Source organism: Heptranchias perlo, chromosome 1, assembly GCF_035084215.1.
Source record: "Heptranchias perlo isolate sHepPer1 chromosome 1, sHepPer1.hap1, whole genome shotgun sequence".
Classification (NCBI taxonomy): Eukaryota; Metazoa; Chordata; class Chondrichthyes; order Hexanchiformes; family Hexanchidae; genus Heptranchias; species Heptranchias perlo.
Window position 1 is genome coordinate 163,046,453 of NC_090325.1, and position 25,857 is coordinate 163,072,309.

General features: G+C 45.7%; 1 protein-coding gene across 6 annotated transcripts in view; it reads right to left on the minus strand.

Annotated features, from left to right (window-relative positions):
- Positions 1-25,857, minus strand: part of LOC137327420 (short transient receptor potential channel 3) — a 130,892-nt gene that overhangs the window by 20,062 nt on the left and 84,973 nt on the right. For 5 of the 6 annotated variants that reach the window (XM_067993229.1, XM_067993222.1, XM_067993212.1 and 2 more), the window contains 2 exons: positions 24,090-24,311; positions 22,020-22,103 (listed from right to left, as the gene is read on the minus strand). In XM_067993229.1, the coding sequence (XP_067849330.1) occupies positions 22,020-22,103; positions 24,090-24,311 (306 nt within the window). The remainder of the gene's footprint in view (positions 1-22,019; positions 22,104-24,089; positions 24,312-25,857) is intronic. The other variant, XM_067993203.1, reaches the window with a different exon arrangement.

A 25,857-nucleotide genomic window follows, 5' to 3' on the forward strand; every position in this document is an offset into this window, starting at 1 on the left:
CAAAGATGCAGAGCTGCATATAAGGATGAGTCTACTGATTCCTGGACAGCAATGCTCTAACTTCTTTCTTTCTATTTCAGGTGTATCTGTTAGACAACTGGGTCCCGCAGAAGGAGATGTGGGCTACATACCTACGCAGTGCTGTGATGACATTTGGGAACAATACGAATAATCGTATTGGGTCCGAGAGCGGGAAGATCAAACACCTACTTCATTCTTCCTCATCGCTGGCAGAGTGTGTCACCGGCCTGTTGTTCCACAATGACATCCTGGATGAGGAGTGCATCGATGCTACGTTCCTGCAGCATGTCTCCTTCAAGTGGTTTGCAGAATTGCTGGCGGATCCACACTCTGCGTACAGAGTTCACAGAGTATGCTGCAAAACGAATGTGCGAGAATCACTGGCACGTGGATCAGGTGAGCATCAAGCAGCAGGAGGCTGATACAGTCACGGTGACCTCTGGTGACAAGGAGTATAATCTGCAAATATGTGATGGTCAAGCTATCTGCAACTGCACTTTCAGGCTTCAGTATTCATTCCCTTGCAAACATGCAGTTGTAGTTCTTTGGCATTTGGGGCAGTCACAGGTGTTGGTGTTGTGATAACTGAAGCCCATGCATGCCCCTCACAAGCGCTGAGAATTACCAACTTGCATCTGATGCAAGGCACCACCTGTCGTTCTTCCTGACCAGCACTGGAACAGAGTGCTTCACACAGACCATGGAATGGTTTTGGAGCCATATTTATATTTTGCAGCAAGGCGAGGAACCTTGGACAGAAAGTTCCGAGGGGACAGCTGAGCCAAGCAGCAACTCATTGAGCTTCACTGAAGTGCCTGTTGAGGATACCAGCCCTACTGTTCCAACTGCCATTGCTGACTCTGACCTCCACTTTGTGTATGGTGAGGAGGACGTCATCACCACCCCACCATTCGTGGGTGACAAAGCTCCTACCCCCTGGCCTCCTGATCACGCCAAGTTTGCAGCTGGCACTGTGGACTCCAGCAATGTCTGCCCACACACGACTCTGCTCCACACACCCGAGCAGCCCTGGCAGCAGACTGTCACATGGGGGTGGGACTGACTGATGTCTCACCTGGCCCAGCACAAGAGACAGCTGCAGCTACTGTACGGCCCCCGGACTTCTCAATGCATGGAGGATATCCAAGGGGGTCATAAGGCTTGGGACATTTCAATAAGAAGAAAAGACCACGAGAACGAAATGCTGCACTGGTTCGTTGCGGCATTTGTCACATGAGGGACCCTCCCAGCCACCTGAGCACCGAGCCAGAGGTTTTATGGATGCAATGTGGGCACAGGTGTTCTTGGCTGTTTCACTGTTGTTTGCTTCCCTCCCGGTGTGACTCCATACACATATAATGTGGGCAGTGCTCGTGCTAACCATGCATGTAAATGCATCTTCTCTATGATGGATGCCTAACATGCTCCACAGTGGATGGTTGCACTGAATCGCTCAGAACGGGTCCATTTGTACCAAATGTAAACTGATCTATATCAACAGCCAGTCTTTGCCTCACCTGCTCACATGGCCATGGCCAGTTGTTTAGTTTTGCTATCGCTGCATTTTATTCTGAAAATGTATCATGGCTGACCACGGCCTCCTGGAGCTTTGCTTGATTGCCTTTGGGAGTTGGAGAGGAATTTCCCAGAGTTTTTCCACAAATTGGACAGTGGTTTTCCCTCTGGGTTTTTGTCTCCCCCAGGAGTGAGAAATGTTACCTGGAGTTGATAGCTGGTGCATGCCATTACATTGACTAGTGAGAGTTTTGTCAACCCTGTATCCATTAAATCCATGAAAGTTGTACGATGTCACTTGTTTGTCTCGTGAGTCCTGTGTCAATGAATTTCATGAAATTCTTTCCGCGTTATGTGTTTGTTTCGCGAATCCTGCATTAATAAATTCATGCTGTGCTAGTTGTCATTGAATTACAGCCTGTGTTGCCTTGCAGTTTGTCAGAGGTGTAATGACGATTGAGTCTGCAGATTGTGGGGTGAATATTCAGCTGGAAGCCCCACAGCGCAGTGGACCACAGCACCATAGCATGAGCTTAGACACATGAACATCTAATTTCCTTTTCCCTCCCTTTAAAGTGCTGCCCTGGAAATATGGGGTGTGTCAGGCATCGCTGAGAGCTTCTGGCAGAAAACACATCCGTCCATAACGTCCCTTAAAGTGTCATTGGAAGGCAGCCCTCTCTTCTACTTATCTGTTACTTTACCCACTGCTCCTCTCACATATCTGCCCTTTACCTGCTCTGAGGTCAGAGTGCAGCATACACTGGCAGCCGCCTATTACCAATGAGCAAATTAAACAGGCCTTGCGCTGGAGTGGGGGTGATACTGCTCACTCGGGGAGCGGCTAGCTTTGATGCATGGGTCTTCTGCACCTCACCAGGGATATTGTCACAGCCCAGGGCCTTTGCTGTGTCCAGTGCACTGGGCCACTTCACCATGTTATGTGGAGTGTCCCCAGGTTTCACTCAGCCCATTACTAGCTGCTCCTCTCTCGGTTTCACTCCCACTCTCCATGTTCTTGCTGCTGCTCCCGACTCTGCCCAACTTACCCTGCTCCTTTCCTCTCTCCCCACCCCTATTCCCCAGTCTCCTTATCAGGTTGCATCTAAGTCTACGCTGCTCTAAAGTAAATAGACCCAGCTCTTCAAGTCTATCGAAGGAACTATGGTTCCTTAAGCAAGGAATTATTCTCATAGCTCTCCTTTGAACCTTTTCCGAGGCCATTATATCACCCTCTATGTGAGGGAACCAAAACTAGGTGCAGTACTCCAGATGCGGTCCAACCAGTGACCTGTATAATGACAGAAGGAGGTCCTTTGATTTGTACTGAATGGTTCTATTAATACAATCCAATACCGTTAGCTTTAGCTACAGCTTCTCTACATTGGTCATGAACCTTCAGTGATCTGTGCACAGTAACACCAAGATCTTTTTCTCTCTCAACCTCTTTCAGTACTGTTCCCTTTAAATGATAGCGTATTCTGTGTTGGTCGTACCAATATGGATGACACATTTATGTTATTTGCCGATTTGGTGTTTAGTGTGCAGGCAGGCCTTCACAGGGGCTTTGTTAGGCTCATAGGCCATTCAAAGGTCCACCTGCTGCTGCTCCTGAGATGCCCTTCCACATCACGCATTGCAGCAGGCCTAGTCCCCAGGCATGATGATGATCAATGACTATGGGCCATGAGGGTGAGGATGATGGGGCATAGCGCACCACGATGACAGTTCCTCACAATTTGTTGGATGTGAGGGGTAGGTAGGGGCGAGTTTATGGAAATGATCGATGGTGCAGTAAAGAAGCGGAGGGCTATCGTTGCTCTCCAGGATGACCCTGGAGTAGTAGGCGGTCTTGGCAGAGGGTGGTGAGGCCTGAAAGCACTTGATGTTGTCCATCCTGATATGGTGATGGATGGTTAAGCGTGTTGTGCACTGGATGCACCCAAGCCTGTGCCCCTTGAGCTTGCAGAAGTGAAGATGGGGGCCATGATCAGGGGAATGAAAGAAGTAAAGAAATAAATGATCCAAAACACAGCAGCCAATTTGCACACAGCAAGGGCCTACAAACAGCAATGAGGTGATGTTGGTGAAGAGTGGGACTTAAGCCTGCCCATGCAATGTGCCAGCAAGTACTCACAATGTGGCGGCCTCATTCCTCCAGCAGACAGAGCAGTTTTGTTGGAGTTTTTACAGATCATGCTGATAGCATTTGACAAGGTTCCACATAAGAGACTGTTAACAAAAATGAGAGCGCATGGAATTGGAGGCAACCTATTGGCTTGAATAGGGAATTGGTTAGGACGTCAGAGACAGACAGTGGGAATAATGGTATGTACTCAAATTGGCAGGAAGTGACTAGTGGTGTCCCCCAGGGCTCTGTACTGGGGCCACAGCTTTTCACTATATTTATTAACAACTTGGATGAAGGAATAGAGAGCCATATATCTAAGTTTGCTGTCAACACCAGGTTAGGAGGCACAGTAAATATTGTAGGCGGGAGCAGAAAGTTGCAAAGGGATATTGATAGATTAAGTGAGTGGGCAAAACTGTGGCAGATGGAATTTAATGTGGGAAAGTGTTAGATCATCCACTTTGGACCTAAGAAAGATAGATCAGAGTACTTTCTAAATAGCGAGAAGCTAGGAACTGTGGATGAGCAGAGAGAGTTAGGGGTCCATGTACAGAAATCACTAAAAACTAGTGGACAGGTACAAAAGATAATTAAAATGGCTAATGGAATGTTGGTCTTTATCTCAAGAGGGCTGTAATACAAAGGGGTGGAAGTTATCTTACAGTTGTACAGAGCTCTGGTTAGAGTACATCTGGAGTATTGCATTCAGTGCTGGGTACCGCACCTCAGGAAGGATATATTGGCCTTGGAGGGGTGCAGCACAGATTCACCAGCATGATATTGGGGCTAAAAGGGTTAAATTATAAGTATAGGTTGCATAGACTAGGCTTGTATTCTCTTGTGTATAGAAGATTAAGGGGTGATCTAATTGAGGTGTTTGAGATGATTAAAGCTTATGATAGTGTAGATGGAGAGAAATTATTTCCTCTGGTGGGTGAGTCCAGAACAAAGGGACATAACCTTAAAATTAGAACCAGGCTGTTCAGGGGTGATATCAGAAAGCACTTCCTCATACAAAGGTTAGCGGAAATTTGGAAAACTCTTCCCCCAAAAAAGTGTTGAGACTAGGTTAATTGAAAATTGCAAGACTGAGATTGATAGATTTTTTTAGGCAAGGGTATTAAGGGATATGGAACCAAGGCTGGTAGATGGAGTTAAGATACAGATCAATCACAGAATAGGCTCGAGGAGCTCAGTGGCCTACTAAAATTCCTATGTTCCTGTGGCAGTCCAGGAGATTAATGTAGCTGTCAGCCAAACATTAGGAGGAGGGTACAAGAGCTGTTGTCACTTCTGTAGTGGCAACAGTTACTGCCCGTGTGTTTGAATTTAGCAATTCCCCCCCTGTTCATCTGATTCTGGTGGGTGTGCTGCCAGCAGCATAATCAGGGGTTAAGGGAGAGAAATGATGGCAGAAATTGAGGTGGCCAGTTCTGGTGCGGAGTTTTGGCTGAGGTGCCCTGCCCCACTTCCCTTGCCAGACCACCACCCAGAAGTGGGTGGTTTTCATAAGCAAAGTCCAGGCCTTCATGTCAGAGGAAGTTGTGAACAGTCTGCTGCTCAGACCACATCTTGACTCCCTTGTGCAGTGCTGGTCACTGAGGCACAAGGGAGCTCCTGATGTGCTGTGGCCAGTGCAGAAAAAAGCCACAAGGAGGATCGCCAGTATAGGAGAAAACAACATAGATTCAAATATAGGAATGATATCAAGAAATCATTCTTCATACAAAGAGGGATCAACACTTGATTCAAGGTGAGCCAAATGGCCTTGCTCATCCATAGTTATCTTGTGATCTCTTTTTCTTGAATGAAGAAGAGAAGGAGCAATGGAAGGATGACGGACAGTATTCATAGATATACGTAACCCAACTAGCAGGGCAGCTGTAGGAGTGAAGAGGAGGCACTGTGCAGTTTGTGTTGCCTGCAATTCCCAACAGCTATCACCTGTATTTCAAAAGACAGTGTGTGTTATCTGCAGCTGTGGAGTAGAAGACAATGCTGCTGTCCATTGGCCACATACCTGTCTGCTATCTTTCCCACAACTCCATGTTTGAATCTCTCTGATCAGGTTTCGGCCCTAAACAAGTCAATAGTGACATCCTCTGTGACTCTGGCCGTGGTGCATTATTCCTCCTCATCTTTATTTCAGTAGTTTTTAAACATGGTTGACCACACCATCCTTCACCAATGCCTCTCCTCTGTGGGAATGTGGGAATGTCCTTGCTTTGTTCCAATATTACCTATCCAGTCGTAGCCAGAGAATCTCCTGCAATGGCTTCTCTTCCCACCCCCGCACCGTTACCTCTGGAGTCCCCCATGGATCTATCCTTGGCCCCATCCTATTTCTCATCTACATGCTACCCCTTAGCAGCATCATCTGTAGATGTATACTGACGACACCCAGCTTTAACTCACCACCACCTCACTTGAACTCTCCACTGCTTTTGTGTTGTCAGACTGCTTGTCCAACATCCAGCCTTGGATGAACTGCAAATTCCTCCAATTAAACATTGGGAAGACCAAAGACATTGTCTTCAGTCCCCGCCACAAACTCCGTTCTCTCGCTACTGATTCCACTCCCCTACCTGACCACTGTCTCAGGCTGAAACAGCGCAACCGCAGCATCATGATTGACCCTGAGCTGAGCTTCCGACCCCAAATCCTCTCCATCACAAAAACAACCTATTTCCACCTCCTTGCCCGTCTCAGCCCCTGCCTCAGCCCATCTGCTGCTGAAAGTCTCATCCATGCCTTTGTAACCTCCAGACTCGACTATCCCAATGCTCTCCTGGCTGGCATCCAATCTTCCACCCTCAATATAATTGAGCTCATTCAAAACTCTGCTGCACGTATCCTAACTCGCAGCAAACCCTTTCACCTATCACCCCTGTGCACTCGTGCTCTCTGACCTACATTAGCTCCCGGTCCACCAACAACTTGATTTTAAAATTCTCATCCTCATGTTGAAATCATCTCCATGGCCTCACATCTGAACTCGGTAGTGTCAGGGCTGTGCACTCTCTGAACTCGGTAGTGTCAGCTCTGTGTGTTCTCTGAACTCGGTAGTGTCAGGGCTGTGCGTTCTCTGAACTCGGTAGTGTCAGTGCTGTGCCTTCTCTGAACTCGTAGTGTCAGCACTGTGCGTTTTCTGAACTCAGTAGTGTTAGCTCTATCTGTTCCCTGAAATCAGCGGTGTTACCACTGTGCCTTGTCTGAACTCTAACCTGCTTGACAATGACTGGATATATGCTGTGCTGTGCTGCTATATATGCTGTGCCTTTATGCAACTCTTCACTTCACCTGACGAAGGAGCAAAGCTCCGTAAGCTTGCGATTTCAAATAAAGCTGTTGGACTATAACCTGGTGTTGTGCGACTCCTTACATTTGTCCACCCCAGTCCATCACCGGCATCTCCACATCATGGATCAAATTACACATTGTGGAAAACTTGAATTACTCTGCAGCACACTGGATCAAATTACACATTCCAGACAAAGGGTTGGGTGAGTATTGTCCTCCCACATCCTGTCGGTGACAATAGGGATTACCTTAATTCCACCATAGTGCTGGAAATAGACGTGACCTTCAAAGTACAATGCAGGGTAGTGATATTATGGGATAATACATTGCGGCTAAGAGTGGCACCATATGTTTATTCTACTTATCAACCTTTTCAAAAACCCAAATCTCAGCTGCCTCACCCACAGAAATAGAGCTAATAGCTTGAGGAGGGTGTCTTGCACTGGTGCAGGAGGGCCATATTAAGTCCAGTGAGGTCAGAACATATTGAGCATTGTGAAATTTAAGTGTGCTAGTTGATCTGCCAGGGCATTGTTCTAAAATAATCTAGGATTAGTTTTGCAGTTGTAATGTTTATCTGACCTATTCGTTTAAGGCCAGTGTGAAGAAATAAGTCCTGAGGTCCAATAGAATCTTACTAATTTTGCTGTTGGAAATTTCACTAGATTAACAGTGTTTGGCTCCTCTCCTTGTCACCTCAATACCTCTCCAGATTATCTCAAGGTCAGGAAAAACAACAGAAATGAATTGGCTTTCTTTCTTTTTGTGTACTTTTTAAAGATTGTGATGTGTTGATGTTTTATATAAAATGTGGCATTTAGAGTGTGACAGACATTCACAAAACTCAAGTGTCATCTTGGCTAATTTGGTAGCATTCTTGCCTCTGATTTCGAAGATTGCAGCCTCAAGTCCCACTCCAGGATTTGAAGACAAAATGTAGGCTGATACTTCAGTTCAGCACTGAGGAAGAGGGACTGGGGGTTAAATTCGATAACCTCTGAATCCAGTGTTCAGTGATTTCTCACCAGCAGGGGGGGCCCGATATCACATGAGTGGCTCTTAAGGCAGCCTGCACCTCTTATTTGCAAAAAATAAGATATGGGTCTGCACGGAGATCAGACATCGCACACGTAAAACACAGATGCAGGTCCCATCCCTATGTTTACAAACTATTGAATTATGTTAAAACGTTGAATAAAGGTTGCCCACTACTAAATCCCACATCCTCCAATCTGCACGCCAGACCTCACCAATCTAACGATCTGAGTTTGTACTAGGCCTGCGTGTACCAAGGTTCTCTGACGATGCACTAGAGGCCTTGGTGCAAGAGGTGGACAGAGGGAGGGCCATCCTATATCCAAAGCGGGGGGCAAGATGCAGGCATATGCTCCCGAGACAGTGGGAGGCAGTAGTGGATGAAGTCAATGCCAGGCGCATGGCACCAACCCCCATCACCCACCTACCAACAAACTCTTTCAATCAGTACTCAGCTCTTCCAATCAGATGCTTCCTCTCACCCTCACACATTAGCACCGTTGCGGGCCGCACACCCACAACTCACAAGTCATACACATTGGCAGCTATTCAACCATGACAGGCACATCACCCAAACATCCTGCAGGACACTCACCGACTCATGCCCTGCTTTCTTGCAGGAGAAGGTGGTTCATAATAGGATGCAGCAAGTGGCAATGACAATTAGCCCCTTGAGCCTGTTCCACCATTCAATCAGATCAGATGGTGGACCTGTGACCTAACTCCATATACCTGCCTTAGCCCCATATCCCTTAATATCCTTGGTTCTCAGAAATCTATCAATCTCAGATTTAAAATTAACAATTGAGCTAGCATGAACTGCCCTTTGCAGAAGAGCGTGCCAAACTTCTACCACCCTTTGCAAGTAGAAGCGTTTCCTAGTTTCACTCCTGCAAGTCCTGGTTCTAAATTTAACGCTATGGTCCCTAGTCCTAGTATTCAAGTATAGGAGACCTCCAAAAACAGATACAAATGCATCAGCAGCCAGAAGCAATAATCCAGCAACTCACCTGTAAATCCTGCACGGTCCCTTTAAATAGCACTGTTAGGGGTGGGGGTCCTCCAGGCCGTCTACGACATGTTCAGCTTTTCGTGATTAAGACAATGTGTTGGCTGGAATGTTGAGTGCCAAAATTGTATCTATCCCTTTAAATCAGCATTGCACACTGATCTAACACACATTCTCCTTACTTTACATGATACTGACCTTTATTATCTGCACGTGCGCGATCACCTTTACCAAGATGGAGTCTGGTGCACGTGTGCACGCATTCCGGACGCCATTTTCGGACCTTAGGAGGCTGCGTAACGCCTAAAAAACGGGCGCTATATGGCCAAATTTATAGCCCACATTGTCGGATGTCTTTCGGATGAGACATTAAACCTGGGCTGTGTCTACCTGTTCAGGAGGATGTAAAAAGATTCCTCAGCACTATTCAAAGAGGATCTAGGGTACGGTAGTATAGTGCTCATGTTGCTGGAGGAGTAATCCAGAGGTCTGGACTAATAGATTATATTAGACATGAGTTCAAATGACAACTAATAGACATGAGTTCAAATTCTGCCACGGCATCTGGGGAATTTAAATTCAGTTACTTAAATAAAATCTGGAATAAAAAACTAGTATCAGTAATGGTGACCATGAAACTACCGGATTGTCATAAAAACCCATCTGGTTTCCTTCCCTAAAAGTTTCCTTCCTTTAGGGAGGGAAACGTGCTGACCTTACCCAGTCTGGCCTAGATGTGACTCCAGACCCACAGCAAAGTGGTTGATTCTTAACTGCCCTCTGAAATGGCAAGCCAGTTGTCCATTCCCACTACAAAAAGACATATTAAGAATAAAACCGGACGGACCACTAGGCACCAGACAGGACAAAGGCAAACCAAGCCCATTCGACCCTGCAAAGTCCTCCTCTCTAACATCTGGAGACTTCTGCCGAAATTGGGAGAGCTGTCCCACAGACTAGTCAAGCCATACATGTCAAGCCTGATATAGCCATACTCACAGAATCATACCCTTCAGCCAGCGTCCCAGACTCTTCCATCACCAACCCTGCGCATGTCCTGTCCCACCTGCAGGACAGACCCATCAGTGGTGGCAGCACAGTGGTATACAATCAGGAGGGAGTGGCCCTGGGAGTCCTCAACATTGACTCCGGACCCCATGAAGTCTCATGGCATCAGGTAAGATATGGGCAAGGAAACCTCCTGCTTATCACCACCTACTGCCCTCCCTCAGCTGATGAATCAGCACTCCTCCATGTTGAGCACCACTTGGAGGAAGCACTGAGGGTAACAAGGGCACAGAATGTACTCTGGGTGGGGGACTTCAATGTTCATCACCAAGAGTGGCATGGTAGTACCACGACTGACCAAGCTGGCCGAGTCCTGAAGGACATAGCTGCCAGACTGGGCCTGCGGCAGGTGGTGAGAGAACCAACACGAGGGAGAAAACTACTTGACCTCGTCTTCACCAATTTACCTGTCGCAGATGCATCTGTCCATGACAGTATTGGTAAGAGTGACCATCGCACAGTCCTTGTGGCGACGAAGTCCCGTCTTCACACTGAGGACACCATCCATCGTGTTGTGTGGCACTCCCACTGGACTAAATGGGATAGATTCAGAACAGATCTAGCAGCTCAAAACTGGACATCCATGAGGCACTGTGGGCCATCAGCAGCAGCAGAATTGTATTCCACCACAATCTGCAACCTCATGGACCGGCATATTCCTCACTCTACCATTACCAACAAGCCAGGGAATCAACCCTGCTTCAATGAGGAGTGTAGAAGAGCATGCCAGGAGCAGCACCAGGCGTACCTGAAAATGAGGTGCCAATCTGGTGAAGCTGCAACACAGGACGACATGCATGCTAAATAGCGGAAGCAGCATGCGATAGACAGAGCAAGACAATTCCACAACCAACGGATCAGATCAAAGCTCTGCAGTCCTGCCACATCCAGTCGTGAAAGGTGGTGGTCAATTAAACAAGTAATGGGAGGAGGAGGCTCGGTGAACATCCCCATCCTCAATGATGGCAGAGCCCAGCACGTGAGTGCAAAAGACAAGGCTGAAGCATTTGCAACCATCTTCAGCCAGAAGTGCCGAGTAGATGAACCATTTCAGCCTCCTCCCGAGATCCCCACCATCACAGAAGCCAGTCTTCAGCCAATTAGATTCACTCCACGTGATATCAAGAAACGGCCGGGTGCACTGGATACAGCAAAGGCTATGGGCCCCGACAACATCCCGGCTGTAGTGCTGGAGATTTGTGCTCCAGCACTAGTTGCGCCTCTGGCCAAACTGTTCCAGTACAGCTACAACACTGGCATCTACCCGACAAAGTGGAAAATTACCTGTCTACAAAAAGCAGGACAAATCCAATTCGGCCAATTACTGCCCCATCAGTCTAGTCTCAATCATCAGCAAAGTGATGGAAGGCATCGTCGATAGTGCTATCAAGTGGCACTTACTCACCAATAACCTGCTCACCGATGCTCAGTTTGGATTCTGCCAGGACCATCGGCTCCAGACCTCATTACAGCCTTGGTCCAAACATGGACAAAAGAGTTGAATTCTAGAGGTGAGGTGAGAGTAACTGCCCTTGACATCAAGGCAGCATTTGACCGAGTGTGGCACCAAGGAGCCCGAGTAAAATTGAAGTCAATGGGAATCAGGGGGAAAATTCTCCAGTGGCTGGAGTCATACCTAGCACAAAGGAAGATGTTAGTGGTTGTTGGAGGCCAATCATCTCAGCCCCAGGACATTGCTGCAGGAGTTCCTCAGGGCAGTGTCCTTGGCCCAACCATCTTCAGCAGCTTCATAAATAACCTTCCCTCCATCATAAGGTCAGAAATGGGGATGTTCGCTGATGATTGCACAGTGTTCAGTTCCATTCGCAACCCCTCAGATAATGAAGCAGTCTGTGCCTGCATGCAGCAAGACCTGGACAATATCCAGGCTTGGGCTGATAAATGGCAAGTAACATTCATAGGAACATAGGAACAGGAGTAGGCCATTCAGCCCCTCGTGCCTGCTCTGCCATTTGATAAGATCATGGCTGATCTGTGATCTAACTCCATATACCTGCCTTTGGCCCATATCCCTTAATACCTTTGGTTGCCAAAAAGCTATCTATCTCAGATTTAAATTTAGCAATTGAGCTAGTATCAATTGCCGTTTGCGGAAGAGAGTTCCAAACTTCTGCAACCCTTTGTGTGTAGAAATGTTTTCTAATCTCGCTCCTGAAAGGTCTGGCTCCAATTTTTAGACTGTGCCCCCTACTCCTAAAATCCCCAACCAGTGGAAGTAGTTTCTCTCTATCCACACTATCTGTTCCCCTTAATACCTTATAAACTTCGATCAGATCACCCCTTAACCTTGGAACTCTAGAGAATACAACCCCAATTTGTGTAATCCCTTGAAGTCCAGGTATCATTCTAGTAAACCTACGCTGCACTGCCTCCAAGGCCAATATGTCCTTCCGAAGGTGCGGTGCCCAGAACTACTCACAGTACTCCAGGTGCAGTCTAACCAGGGTTTTGTATAGCTGCAGCATAACTTCTGCCCCCTTGTACTCCAGTCCCCTAGATATAAAGGCCAACATTCCATTTGCCTTCTTGATTATTTTCTACACCTGTTCATGACACTTCAATGATCTATGTACCTGAACCCCAAGTCCCTTTGGACATCCATTGTTTTTAACTTTTTACCATTTAGAAAAAACCCTGTTCTATCCTTTTTTGATCCAAAGTGGATGACCTCACATTTGTCTACATTGAATTCCATTTGCCACAGTTTTGCCCATTCACCTAATCTATCAATATCCCTTTGTAATTTTATGTTTTCATCTACACTGCTTACAATGCCACCAATCTTTGTGACATCGGCAAACTTAGATATGAGACTTTCTATGCCTTCATCTAAGTCGTTAATAAATATTGTGAATAATTGAGGCCCCAAGACAGATCCCTGCGGGACTCCACTAGTCACATCCTGCCAATGTGAGGACCTTCCCATTATCCCTACTCTCTGTCGCCTTTCGCTCAGCCAACTTCCTAACCAAGTCCATACTTTTCCCTCGATTCCATGGGCTTCTATCTTAGCTAACAGTCTCTTATGTGGGACCTTATCAAATGCCTTCTGGAAGTCCATATAAATAACATCCATTGACATTCCCCTGTCCACTACTTTAGTCACTCTTCAAAAAATTCAATCAGGTTTGTCAGTCACGACCTACCTTTCACAAATCCATGCTGGCTCTCTCTGATTAACTGAAAATTCTCAAGGTGTTCAGTCACCCTATCCTTAATTATAGACTCCAGCATTTTCCCCACAACAGATGTTAGGCTAACTGGTCTATAATTCCCCGGTTTCCCTCTCTCTCCTTTCTTAAAAAGCGGAGTGATATGTGCAATTTTCCAATCTAGAGGGACAGTTCCTGAATCTAGAGAACTTTGAAAGATTATAGTTAGGGCATCCGCAATGTGCTCACCTACTTCCTTTAAAACCCTGGGATGGAAACCATCTGGTCCTGGGGATTTGTCACTCTTTCGTGCTATTATTTTCTTCATTCAAGGCCAGACAAGTGCCAGGCAATGACCATCTCCAACAAGAAAGAGTCTAACCACCTCCCCTTGACATTCAACGGCATTACCATTGCCAAATCCCCCACCATCAACATCCTGGGGGTCACCATTGACCAGAAACTTAACTGGACCAGCCATATAAATACTGTGGCTACAAGAGCAGGTCAGAGGCTGTGTATTCTGCAGCAAGTGTCTCACCTCCTGATTCGCCAAAGCCTTTCCACCATCTACAGGGCACAAGTCAGGAGTGTGATGGAATACTTTCCACTTGCCTGGATGAGTGCAGCTCCAACATCACTCAAGAATCTCGAAATCATCCAGGACAAAGCAGCCCGCTTGATTGGCTCCCCATCCACCACCCTAAACATTCACTCCCTTCACCATTGGCGCACCTTAGCTGCAGTGTGTACCATCCACAGGATGCACTGCAGCAACTCGCCAAGGCTTCTTCGACAGCACCTCCCAAACCCGCAACCTCTACCACCTAAAAGGACTAGGGCAGGATGCACATGGGAATAACACCACCTGCATGTTCCCCTCCAAGTCACACACCATCCCGACTTGGAAATATATCGCCGTTCCTTCATCGTCGCTGGGTCAAAATCCTGGAACTCCCTACCTAACAGCATTGTGGGAAAGCTTTCACCACACGGACTGCAGCGGTTCAAGAAGGCGGCTCACCACCACCTTCTCATGGGCAATTAGGGATGGGAAATAAATGCTGGCCTTGCCAGTGGCGCCCACATCCCATGAACAAATTTTTAAAAATTTCAGGTGTTTGGCAAAAGAACCAAAGGCGACATGAGGAAAAACTTTTTTATGCAGAGAGTCGTTATGATCTGGAATGCGCTACCTGAAAGGGTGGTTGAAACAGATTCAATCTTAGCTTTCAAAAAGAAATTGGATAAATACTTGAAGGGAAAACATTTGCAGGGCTATGGGGAAAGACCGGGGGAATGGGACTAACTGGACTGCTCTTACAAAGAGCCAGCACGGGCTCGATGGGCCGAATGGCATCCTTCTGTGCTGTAACCATTCTATGATATTGCCTGTTATACACTATCGCCCAAAGTCAAAATGACCCCCTTCGTCTTTTAAATGTTCCTGGAGTCATGATGATCTCTAGCTCTCTCAAATTACTTTCAACCCTCGTGATGCACTCAAATATGCCATTTTCTAATAAAAGTTAGGAATTTATTTTCCTCGATTTCCTCCAGGAATCCCACATCACCAAAGTTTTAGCACCAGCCTTGTTCCTAATGTTATCTATTTTAGCCAGATGTATTTGTTCTTTACCTTCAGCTCAGCATTTTCCACATTCCACATGATGGCCCCAATAATAATGTGTAGACGGGATCAGAGCGGGGTGGGGGGAGAAGTGTTGCTGATAGCAGGCAACAAACGCCCAAGATCGTGGGACACGTGGGAATGTCCAATTTCACCAGGGATGCCTCATTGTCATTTTACTTTGGGTTTTGCATCCCCACTGCGTGTGAGCGGGCATGATGCGGATGCCCAGAGATGTCAAGGATAGCTCAGAGGAGCTCATTCCTGCTGAGGGTGCACCGGCACAGGACACATGCGTACCAGGCACCAGCACAGATACGAGAACTTCAGTGGATCCTCTTAGAGAGTTAGGTTGGATCTCACCAGATGAACCACACTTCACAAGTGAGCATGAGCAGAGAGTGGTCGTAGGAAGAGCTGTGGAGAGTCTGCATTGGAAGGCACAGACATCTCCAAGCTCTGCTCAGCTGGACAGTGATGCTGAACCCAGGGGGGAGACGATCAATGAAAAGGAGAATGATAGAGGGTCAGCAGCAACTGAGCAGGCACACTCTCCACAATGTCCCAGAGGATGGAGGAGTTCAGCTCAAGCTTTAGTGAAGTGATGTCGCTGACCCTTGCGAAGATGTCTTTCATTGAGAGACTGGCCTCCTCTGTGGAACTTGAATCATGGTGCACTAATGAGTCCCTGCAGGCCCTGATGGTGGCGCTGCAAACTATGAACGCCAACACGTCTACCGCCTTACACAGGATGATAGACAGATTAGACGTGGGCTTCCAAGGCAACACTGATGTCCTCCAAGCTGCTCTCCTGCAGAGAGCCAGAAGTGACGTGCTGCTGGCCCAGGAGAAGGATGATGGCGATAGGGGAGATGAAAGTCCGAACTCCTCTCAAAGCGTTTCCACGTCTCACCAGTTGCCCCCCTCCCCGCCTCCCACCCCCCCCACAACCAGTACCCGACATGCTGCCTCCTCTCCCGCTGGCCCACTCTGCACCTGCACAAGTGCAGGTATAGCAGTCATTGGCGTGGCCCTCACGGGCTCAAACAGCCAGAGGTTGTAAGCTGCGAGCACCTTAAAAGTCAGAGCAGGGATCACAGCAACCCGTCTCTACTTCTGCTGAATCCACAGGGATTTCACCACTTGGAAGTGCTAGGAGGGAGAAAGAGAAAAGCTTTGTAGTTCACTGAGGGTACGCACGCGGATATTTTTGAAAATTTGTTAACATTTTTAATTTAAGTCACATTAAACTTACTACCTCACACCACTTTCCTGTGCTCCCCATTCTTGCATGGTGAATGCCAACTCTGCTTTTCATTTGTTTGGTGCTGAATGTGAAGACATGGAATTGACTTGAGTCCAATTGGTGCATGTGCAATGAGTGGATGGATGGTTAAGGAATGCTTGTGTAAGTGGGGCTGGGGGGTGCAGGGGATGTGATAGTTATTTTGGTTCAGTGTGAGTGACTAACTGAATCTTCGAGCTAGTAGGGCATCCCTGGCATCCCAAGCAGCAACGTGATGGCTGCTCTGGAGTTGGGCAGCCCATTTTCCTCTTCCTTCTCCTCATCCTTCTCGCCATTGGAATCCTCATCGGATGAGCGGCTTGTTCCTCCTGCACCTCTAGTCTTTGCTGTTGTGCTATGTTGTGCAGAACGCAGCACACCATGATTATCCTAGAGATTCTCGCTGGTGAGTACTGAGGGCACCTCCAGACCTGTCCAGGCACCTGAAGCATAACTTGAGTATGCTGATGACTTGCTCGATGACACATCTGGTTATCATGTTCGCGTTGTAGTGCTCCTGGTGTTCATCGGTGGGGTTCCCCAGAGGTGTTACCAGCCAGGTTTGAAGAGGGTATCTTTTGTCACCTAGCAGCCACCCTTTAAGGCTGGTTCCAGGTATGAACATGTCGTGGATGTTGGACTACCGCCGTATGAAAGCATCATGGCAGCTCCCAGGAATCTGCCGCAGACCTGCATGAACCTTTTCTTGTGGTTGCACACCAGCTGAACACTTAAGGAATGAAATCCCTTGCAGTTGACAAATGATCGTGGTTGATCTGGGGGTGCTCAGATTGCCAAGTGTGTGCAATCGGTGGCACCCTGCACCTGTGGGAAGCTAGCCAGAGACGCAAATCTGAGTGCCCACTCATTCTGGCTATTGTCATCGTAGGGGAAGTTTACAAACGTCCCAGCCCTGGCAAACAATCCATCCATCAGCTACCTTATGCATTTATGTGCAGCCGACTGTGAGTGCCTCACTTTGTCTCGGGTAGCGCCCTGGAAGGAACCGGAGGCAAAGAAATTGGGGGCAGTGGTGACTTTCACAGCCACTGGTAATGCGTGGCCACCAGGTCCAGCAGGGAGCAGATTTTCTTTTAGGACGCTGCAGATCTCTGCAACCTCCTGATGTGACAATCTCAGCCTTTGGAAGCACTGCTCTTCTGACAGGTCAAGGAAGCTGAGCCTCTGTCTGTTGACCCTGTTAGGTGGGTAGTTCTTCCTGTGAACTCAGCCCCTCTGTTGTTCCCCTCTCTGTTGTCCACCTGCAGCTCCCTCCGCTGCTGATGATGCTCATTCTCTTCCTCATCCAAAATCCAATCAAAAGCAGCCATGGCGTCACCCATCCTGATGTTCTCTGTGTGAAATGAATCTCCCACACCATGTACTCTCACCAAACCGTTCACCAGAGGGAAGTGAGAAAGCAGCTGTGAGCACTGAACCTTTATTCAAATCGGGACTTCTGACCTTTAACCACCCCGATAAAATGCCGCTCAATCTCGCCTTGGTTTCACGGCCGACTTTGCTGAACTCTGGGGAACCCATACAGCAGCTATTAATTCCAAATCGGGCTCAAAATAGTCTTATAGGAGCCCGATTTAAATATGTTAATGATGGACCCACCTCCCCACAGCAGGATAATCAGACACCCCGATATCCGCCACTGTAAAAACGGAAATGGACACGTGCGCGACGGGTTGGGGTCGCGTTTTACGCATTTGATGATTTAACCCCCTCCCTTCCCCCGATGTTTAGAAAAGACAGGCAGAATGGAAAAGGAAGGGGTGTAGCCCTAATAATAAAGGATGACATAAGGACAGTGGTGAGAAACTATCTTGGCTCAGAAGATCAGGAAGTAGAATCAGAATGGCTGGAAATAAGAAATAACAAGGGACAGAAAACACTGGTGGGACTGGTTTATAGGCCCTTTAATAGTAGCAACACCGTTGGACAGAGTATTAATCATGAAATAATAGGAACTTGTAACAAAGGTAATGCAGTAATCGTGGGTGACTATAATCTTCATATAGACTGGGCAAATCAAATTGGAAAAGGTAGTTTGGAGGATGACTTCATGGGATGCATTTGAGCCGGTTTCCTAGAGCAATACGTCATGGAACCAAACAGGAAACAGGCTATTTTAGATCTTGTATTATGTAATGAGACAGGGTTAATTAGTAATCTCACAGTAAGGGATCCTCTGGGGAAGAGTGATCATAATATGATAGTATTTCACATTGAGTTTGAGAGTGATGTACTTAAGTCAGAAACTAGAGTCTTAAACTTAAATAAAGCCAATTACATAGGTATGAGGGGCAAGTTGGCTATGGTATATTAGGAAATTAGATTAAAGGGTATGATGGATGAAAAGCAATGGCAAACATTTAAAGAAATATATCAATATTCTCAACAAATATACATTACATTGAGAAATAAAAACTCCACGGGAAAAGTGATTTATCCGTGGCTAACTAAAGAAGTTAAGGATAGTATTAGATTAAAAGAAGAGGCCTGTAATGTTGCCAAGAAGAATAGTAAGCCTGAGGATTGGGAGAGTTTTAGAAATCAGCAAAGGACGACCAAAAAATTGATAAAAAGAGAGAAAATAGAATATGAAAGTAAACTAGCAAGAAATATAAAAACGGATTGTAAGAGCTTCTACAAGTATGTAAAAAGGAGGAGAGTAGTAAAAGTAAATGTTGGTCCCTTAGAGGCTGAGACTGGAAAAATTATAATGGGGAATCAGGAAATGGCAGATGCGTTAAACAAATATTTTGTATCTGTCTTCACAATAGAAGACACAAAAAAGATACCAAAAATAATGGGGAACCAAGGGTCTAATAAGAGTAAGGAACTTAAAGTAATTAATATCAGTAGAGAAAAAGAACTTGGGAAACTAATGGGACTAAAAGACAATAAATCTCCTGGACCTGATGGCCTACATCTGAGAGTTCTAAAAGAGGTGGCTGCAGAGATAGTGGATGCATTGGTTAAGATCTTCCAAAATTCCCTAGATTCTAGAATGGTTCCAGTGGATTGGAAGGTAACAAATGTGACCCTGCTATTCAAGAAAGGAAGGAGAGAGAAAACAGGCCAGTTAGCCTGACATCAGTTGTCGGGAAAATACTGGAATCCATTATTAAGGAAGTGGTAACAGGGCACTTAGAAAATCATAATATGATTAGGCAGAATCAACATGGTTTTATGAAAGGGAAATCGTGTTTGACAAATTTATTAGAGTTTTTTGAGGATGTAACTAGCAGGGTAGATAAAGGGGAACCAGTGGATGTCGTATATTTGGATTTTCAAAAGGCATTCGATAAGGTGCCACATAAAAGGCTGTTACGAAAGATAAGGGCTCATGGGGTTGGGAGTAACATATTAGCCTGGATAGAGGATTGGTTAACAGACAGAAAACAAAGAGTAGGGATAAACAAGTCATTTTCAGGTTGGCAGGCTGTAACTACGGAGGTACCGCAAGGATCGTGCTTGGGCCTCAGCTATTTACAATCTATATTAATGACTTAGATGAAGGGACCGAGTATAATGTATCCAAGTTTGCTGATGATACAAAGCTAGGTGGGAAAGTAAGCCGTGTGGAGGACACAAAGAGTCTACAAAGGGATATAGACAGATTAAGTGAGTGGGCAAGAAGATGGCAGATGGAATATCACGTGAGGAATAGAAAAACAGAATTTTTTTTAAATGGTGAGAAACTATTAAATGTTGGTATTCAGAGAGACTTGGGTGTCCTTGTACAAGAAACACAAAAAGTTAGCATGCAGGTACAGCAAGCAGTTAGGAAAGCAAATGGCATGTTGGCCTTTATTGCAAGGGGGTTGGAGTACAAGAGTAAGGAACTACAATTTTACAGGGCTTTGGTGAAACCTCACCTGGAGTACTGCATGTAGTTTTGGTCTCCTTATCTAAGGAAGGATATACTTGCCTTAGAGGTGGTGCAACCAAGATTCACTAGGTTAATTCCTGGGATGAGAGGGTCGTCCTATGAAGGGAAGTTGAGTAGAATGGGCCTTTACTCTCTGGAGTTTAGAAGAATGAGAGGTGACCTCATTGAAACATATAAGATTATGAGTGAGCTTGACAGAGTAGATGCTGAGAGATTGTTTCCCATGGCTGGAGAGTCTAGAACTAGGGGGCATAGTTGCAGGACAAGGTGTCAGCCATTTAAGACTGAGATGAGGAGGAATTTCTTCACTCAGAGGGTTGTGAATCTTTGGAATTCTCTACCCCAGAGGGCTGTGGATGCTGAGTCATTGAATATATTCAAGGCTGAGATAGATAGATTTTTGGACTCTAGGGGAATCAAGGGATATGGGGATCGGGCAGGAAAGTGGAAGTTAAGGTCGAAGATCAGCCATGACCTGATTGAATGGCAGAGCAGGCTCGAGGGGCCATGTGGCCTACTCCTGCTCCTATTTTTTATGTTCTTACTTATGTTCTCCCACCCATTGTGGCCGATGTTTCACACGGCTGCAGTCCTAATGAACACTGTTCAGCTGCTCATTAAACCCTGCAGGAGTTCACCATATTGCATCAAGCTTTTCCCTGATATCTTTCATTGTTTTATTTTGATCATTGTTGCATTTTTTGTATTGCTCTCTGTATGTCAAAGACTGTGCCCTCAGTGGATTAATCACTGTTTTTTTCTGGTAGCATCTTTATTAACAACACAAAGTACTTCAGCTTTATATACTCTGTTCCCCAGTCCTTTCATTTCCTTTCTGGTAATTTTTCTTTCCTTGAGGAAAGGTTTGAATAAAAATGAATCATGAGGTAAAACAGATCAAAAAAGATCAGAAATCCTGCTGCCCCATGTGACTTCCCCCATTCCTTTCTTAATTAGTGATCATCTATAGAGGATAGAGGGAGATGCCTTGTTATATATAACCTTCAACATAAATCAAATTCCTGATCAGACCTGGGATAGTATCTAGCCTTGTGGTGAATACTTGACCATTTGATCCCTGGCAGTCTAATTGAAAGAGGGCAATACATCTATTTAATCACTAGATTTAATAACTGAGGGCAAGAGAAACTTCTTCACACAGAGAGTTGTGAGACTGTGGAATTCGCTTCCAGGGTTAGTGGTTGAGGCAGAAACTATGTCAACATTCAAGATTAGATTAGATAGGTGGATGAAAGACAAGGAGTTTAAAAGATATGGGAACAGGGTGGGTAAAAATGATTAGCACTATTTGAAAGTAGGGTGCAACTGTGGCTGTATGATCCCTGGTAGCCTAGTAGAGCAGGGATTATTCTGTGCAGCCTAGTGGTGTTTATGTGTCCCTTTGATCCCTTGTAGTCTATTAGAGAGGAAGGAGGGGCTGATGACTGTATTTTACTTTGTCTGTCCAGTTGTTGGTAATCTACTGGAGAAGTAGGTATGCAGTCTGATGAGGTGATGTGTTACTTTGATCCATTTTTGAGGGGTTGTTGCTGTTTGCAGCTTTCTGATGATGATATCTCACCAATCCCTGTTGTCTAGTGGGATTTACCCAACTTAACCAAACATTCTTTTCTGCTTAAAAACTTGCTTACTATGGGTTTCTAGTCAAGGACACTTTGCAGGAATGGGAGAGAGAGTTCCTCTGTTCAATATTTGTACTAAAATCGTAAACAGACTCTTTATACACGTGTTTGCAGTATCGCTACAAATGGTGAACATTGGAAATCTTCCCCAAAGGTGACAAAGTAAAGACAACAAAACATAGTTTTTAAAATTTCAAATAAACTAGTTCAATCCTCCTGTCATTTCATAATAATATTTGACATCCACTCAACAGATTTGACAATCAAAAATTACTGCACAGAAAATATTCATAATTAGCATGTACCTGGTATCTCGTTGGTTGGTTTATAATACTGTTGAAACTTTGGGTTTCTGAAATCCTTAGATTAGACTGAGCAAAAAGATTCAGCTGGGAAAAACAGAACACAAACCTTTAAAATCATAGAATCTTATAGCACAGAAGGAGGCCATTCAGCCCAACATGTCTGTGCCGGCTTTTTGAAAGAACTATCCAATTAATCCTACTCCCCCACTCTTTCCCATAGCCTTGCAAGTTTTTCCTTTTCCTGTATATAGTCAGTTCCCTTTTGAAAGTACTGAATCAACTTCTACCACCCTTTCAGGCAGTGCAATCCAGATCATAACAATTCGCTGCCTAAGAAAAGTTCTCCTCATCTCCCCCTGATTCTTTTGCCAATTATCTTAAATCTGTGCCCTCTGGTTATTGACCCTCTTGCCAGTGGAAACAGTCAAAACTTTTCATAATTTTGAACACGTCTATTCAATCTCCCCATAACCTTCTCTGCTCTAAGGAGAACAATCCCAGCTTCTCCAGCCTCTCCACATAACTGAAGCTCCTCATCCCTGGTACCATTATAGTAAATCTCCTCTGCACCCTCTCCAAGGCCATGATAGCCTTACTAAAATATGGTGCCCAGAATTGGTTACAACACTCTAGCTGAGGCCGAACCAGCGATTGTGGAAAAACATATTAGTAATCCAAACAATCAATTCACTGGAGAATGGGGTGAATTATTTCACCTCTAGGAATTTTTGCAACTATTCAGATCCAGTTCTGACCAATGAGACAAATGTCTGTTCTCTCTGCTGGCTAAAATAGTTGCAATTGAAATAATTTTGAACCAGCATCACACACAAATTTTAGCACAAGGGTGATTGGCACATCACGCAGGTTCAGGACCTAATGAGCCAAAATTCCTCCATTCTATAAATTTATTGAAAAAGTAGATGTTCATAAAAAAGTGAAGAGAAAGTACTAACAAACTAGTCAAGGATTAACAAACCTTACAAAACAGTTTTGTGTTTGCTAAGGCTTTCTTACGAATAAGTGGAGACTCATTGAAAAAGTGAATATTTAATGTTAGTTATGCCTGGCACTATGCAACTTAATGAATAGGAAGATTTTGAAGTACTATATTACCATCGTAATCACAGAAGTGTACACTATAGCAGAGTTTTTTGCCCAAATCATTGGGTGCAGCAACTATTGTCTGGTTTCTTTTAATGGCCGAGGAGAGTGCAGACAGGAGAGTTTTGGAGGCACACAATTTGCACCATCAACTATCGCAGGCAGCAGGTATACCTCAACAAAGTCAATTCCCTCTGCATTACAGAGGATCTGTGCTGAGGAGATAAAAAAACTCTGCAAACTCTTTTAGACTGAAGTTAAGTAATATTTTCAAAAAAATGTGATTGTTCTTATGTTATGTATATTGGTTGCTGCAGGTCTCTGCTCTTTAAGGTTAATGCAAGTGTTGTTCCTAAATTATCCATGTTCGTTGCCATATATTTCTGCTGTGTAAAGTTACTGTAAATGTCTTTACAATAGACTTTGTGAAATAGTACTGCTTTGGTGTCAGCTGTGGCTCAGTGGTAGCATTCTTGCCTCTGAGTCAGAAGGTTGTCGGTTCAAGCCCCTACTCCAGGAACTATGACCACATAATCCAGGCTGATGTTCTTGTGCAGTACTGAGGGAGTGCTGCACTGTCAGAGATGCTGTCTTTCTGATGAGATGTTACGATGAGGCTCTGTCTGTCCTCTCAGGTGGACATAAATGATTCCATGGCACTATTTCAAAGAAGAACAGGGGAGTTCTCTTTGATGCCCTAGCCAATATTTATCCCTCAACTAGAAGACAGATGATCTGGTCATTATCTCATTGCTGTTGGTAGGACCTTGCTATGCACAAATTGGCTACCATGTTTCCTGCATTACAACAGAGACTACACTTCAAAAGAACTTTATTGGCTGTAAAGCGCTTTGGGTCGTCCTGAGGTTGTGAAAGGCACTATATAAATGCAAATCTTTCTTTTTTAAAACAATATGTTTGTCTGCTTTAACATTGAAATACCTTGTAAATCCTTTAAATACGTACCCTGGACTTTGAATTCATCATTCCAATTTCTACATCTTTCTTCAACCTTTTCCTTCTGCATTTGAACAGACCAAGAATACAGTTTTTGATTCTTACTATTAAACTGATGCATGATTTTGGAGTAGGCAAAAGACTGAACGGAGGGGGTAAGGTTTTCCCGTGGTCAAAGTAAAACAGCCAAAGCTTTGAACGAGCAAATTTCCATTCCACATCTGCATCATCCTAAGGAAAAAGATCAATAAAAGACATGCTCTGATTGACAGTAATAACCAAAAATGCCAATAACAATTTCAGTCGGGCTTTTTGGCACACGCAGAATGGTGGGCAAGTGCTAACCCAGAGGGCAGCAAATGAAACTGGAGCCAGCATAGACATGAACCTTTTAATGGATAGTTAAAAATTAACATTGGCGTGGGACTGGAATCAGAAATTTCTTCAGGAGCTGATATACATAACATAAGCAGAAAGGATATACTTGCCATGGAGGGAGTGCAGCGAAGGTTCACCAGACTGTTTCTTGGGATGGCAGGACTGTCATATGAGGAGAGATTAGGTCGACTAGGCCTGTATTCACTAGAGTTTAGAAGAATGAGAGGGGATCTCATTGAAACGTATAAAATTTTGACAGGGCGAGAGAGACTGGATGCAGGGAGGATGTTTCCCCTGGCTGGGGCGGTCCAGAACGAGGGGTCACAGTCTCAGGATACGGGTAGGACATTTAGGACTGAGATGAGAAGAAATTTCTTCACTCAGAGGGTGGTGAACCTGTGGAATTCTCTACCACAGAAGGCAGTGGAGGCCAAGTCACTGAATATATTTAAGAAGGAACTAGATAGATTTCTAGACACAAAAGGCATCAAAGGGTATGGGGAGAGAGTGGGAATATGGTATTGAGATAGAGGATCAGCCATGATCATATTGAATGGCGGAGCAGGCTCGAAGGGCCGAATGACCTACTCCACCTCCTGTTTTCTATGTTTCCATGTTTCTGATGCATATTGTAGGGACCTATGAGAGGTCTGAATGCAATTTACAAAAACAAGGGGAGAGGAAGGTAAGTGCAGTGGTGTAGTGGTAATTGTAGAAGTGGGTATACTGTATATCATGGAAGGATTTGTTTGCGAGAATGTGTAGTGGTAATTGTAGCATTCAGAAAAACCAGGCCTACATGTGGCCTAACAGGCGGTCTTTAAAGTAACTGACTGTTAGTCCCCAACCAACAAGTTTTAAAAATAGACATACCTTAAGGTGGAGCTGGAAGGAGCAGGAGTCCTACTCTCGATTCTACATTAAAAGAAGAGAGGCAGCTGCAACCCCGGCACCCCCCCAACCAATCGGCACCAATCCCTCCCACACCCTCGATTATCACCACTCCCTCCCCCGACCCGTTCACCACCGCCCCCTCCCCACAACCGCGCCTCTTCCTCCCCCCGATCATCACCACTCCCACCCCAAAACCTCCCCCCATCATCACCGCACACTCCCCCGCGATCGTCACCGCCCCCTCCCCCCCTGATCGTCACCGCCCCCCTCCCCACCCGATCGTCACCGCCCCCTCCCCACCCGATCGTCACCGCCCCCTCCCCACCCGATCGTCACCGCCCCCTCCCCACCCGATCGTCACCGCCCCCTCCCCACCCGATCGTCACCGCCCCCTCCCCACCCGATCGTCACCGCCCCCTCCCCACCCGATCGTCACCGCCCCCTCCCCACCCGATCGTCACCGCCCCCTCCCCACCCGATCGTCACCGCCCCCTCCCCACCCGAT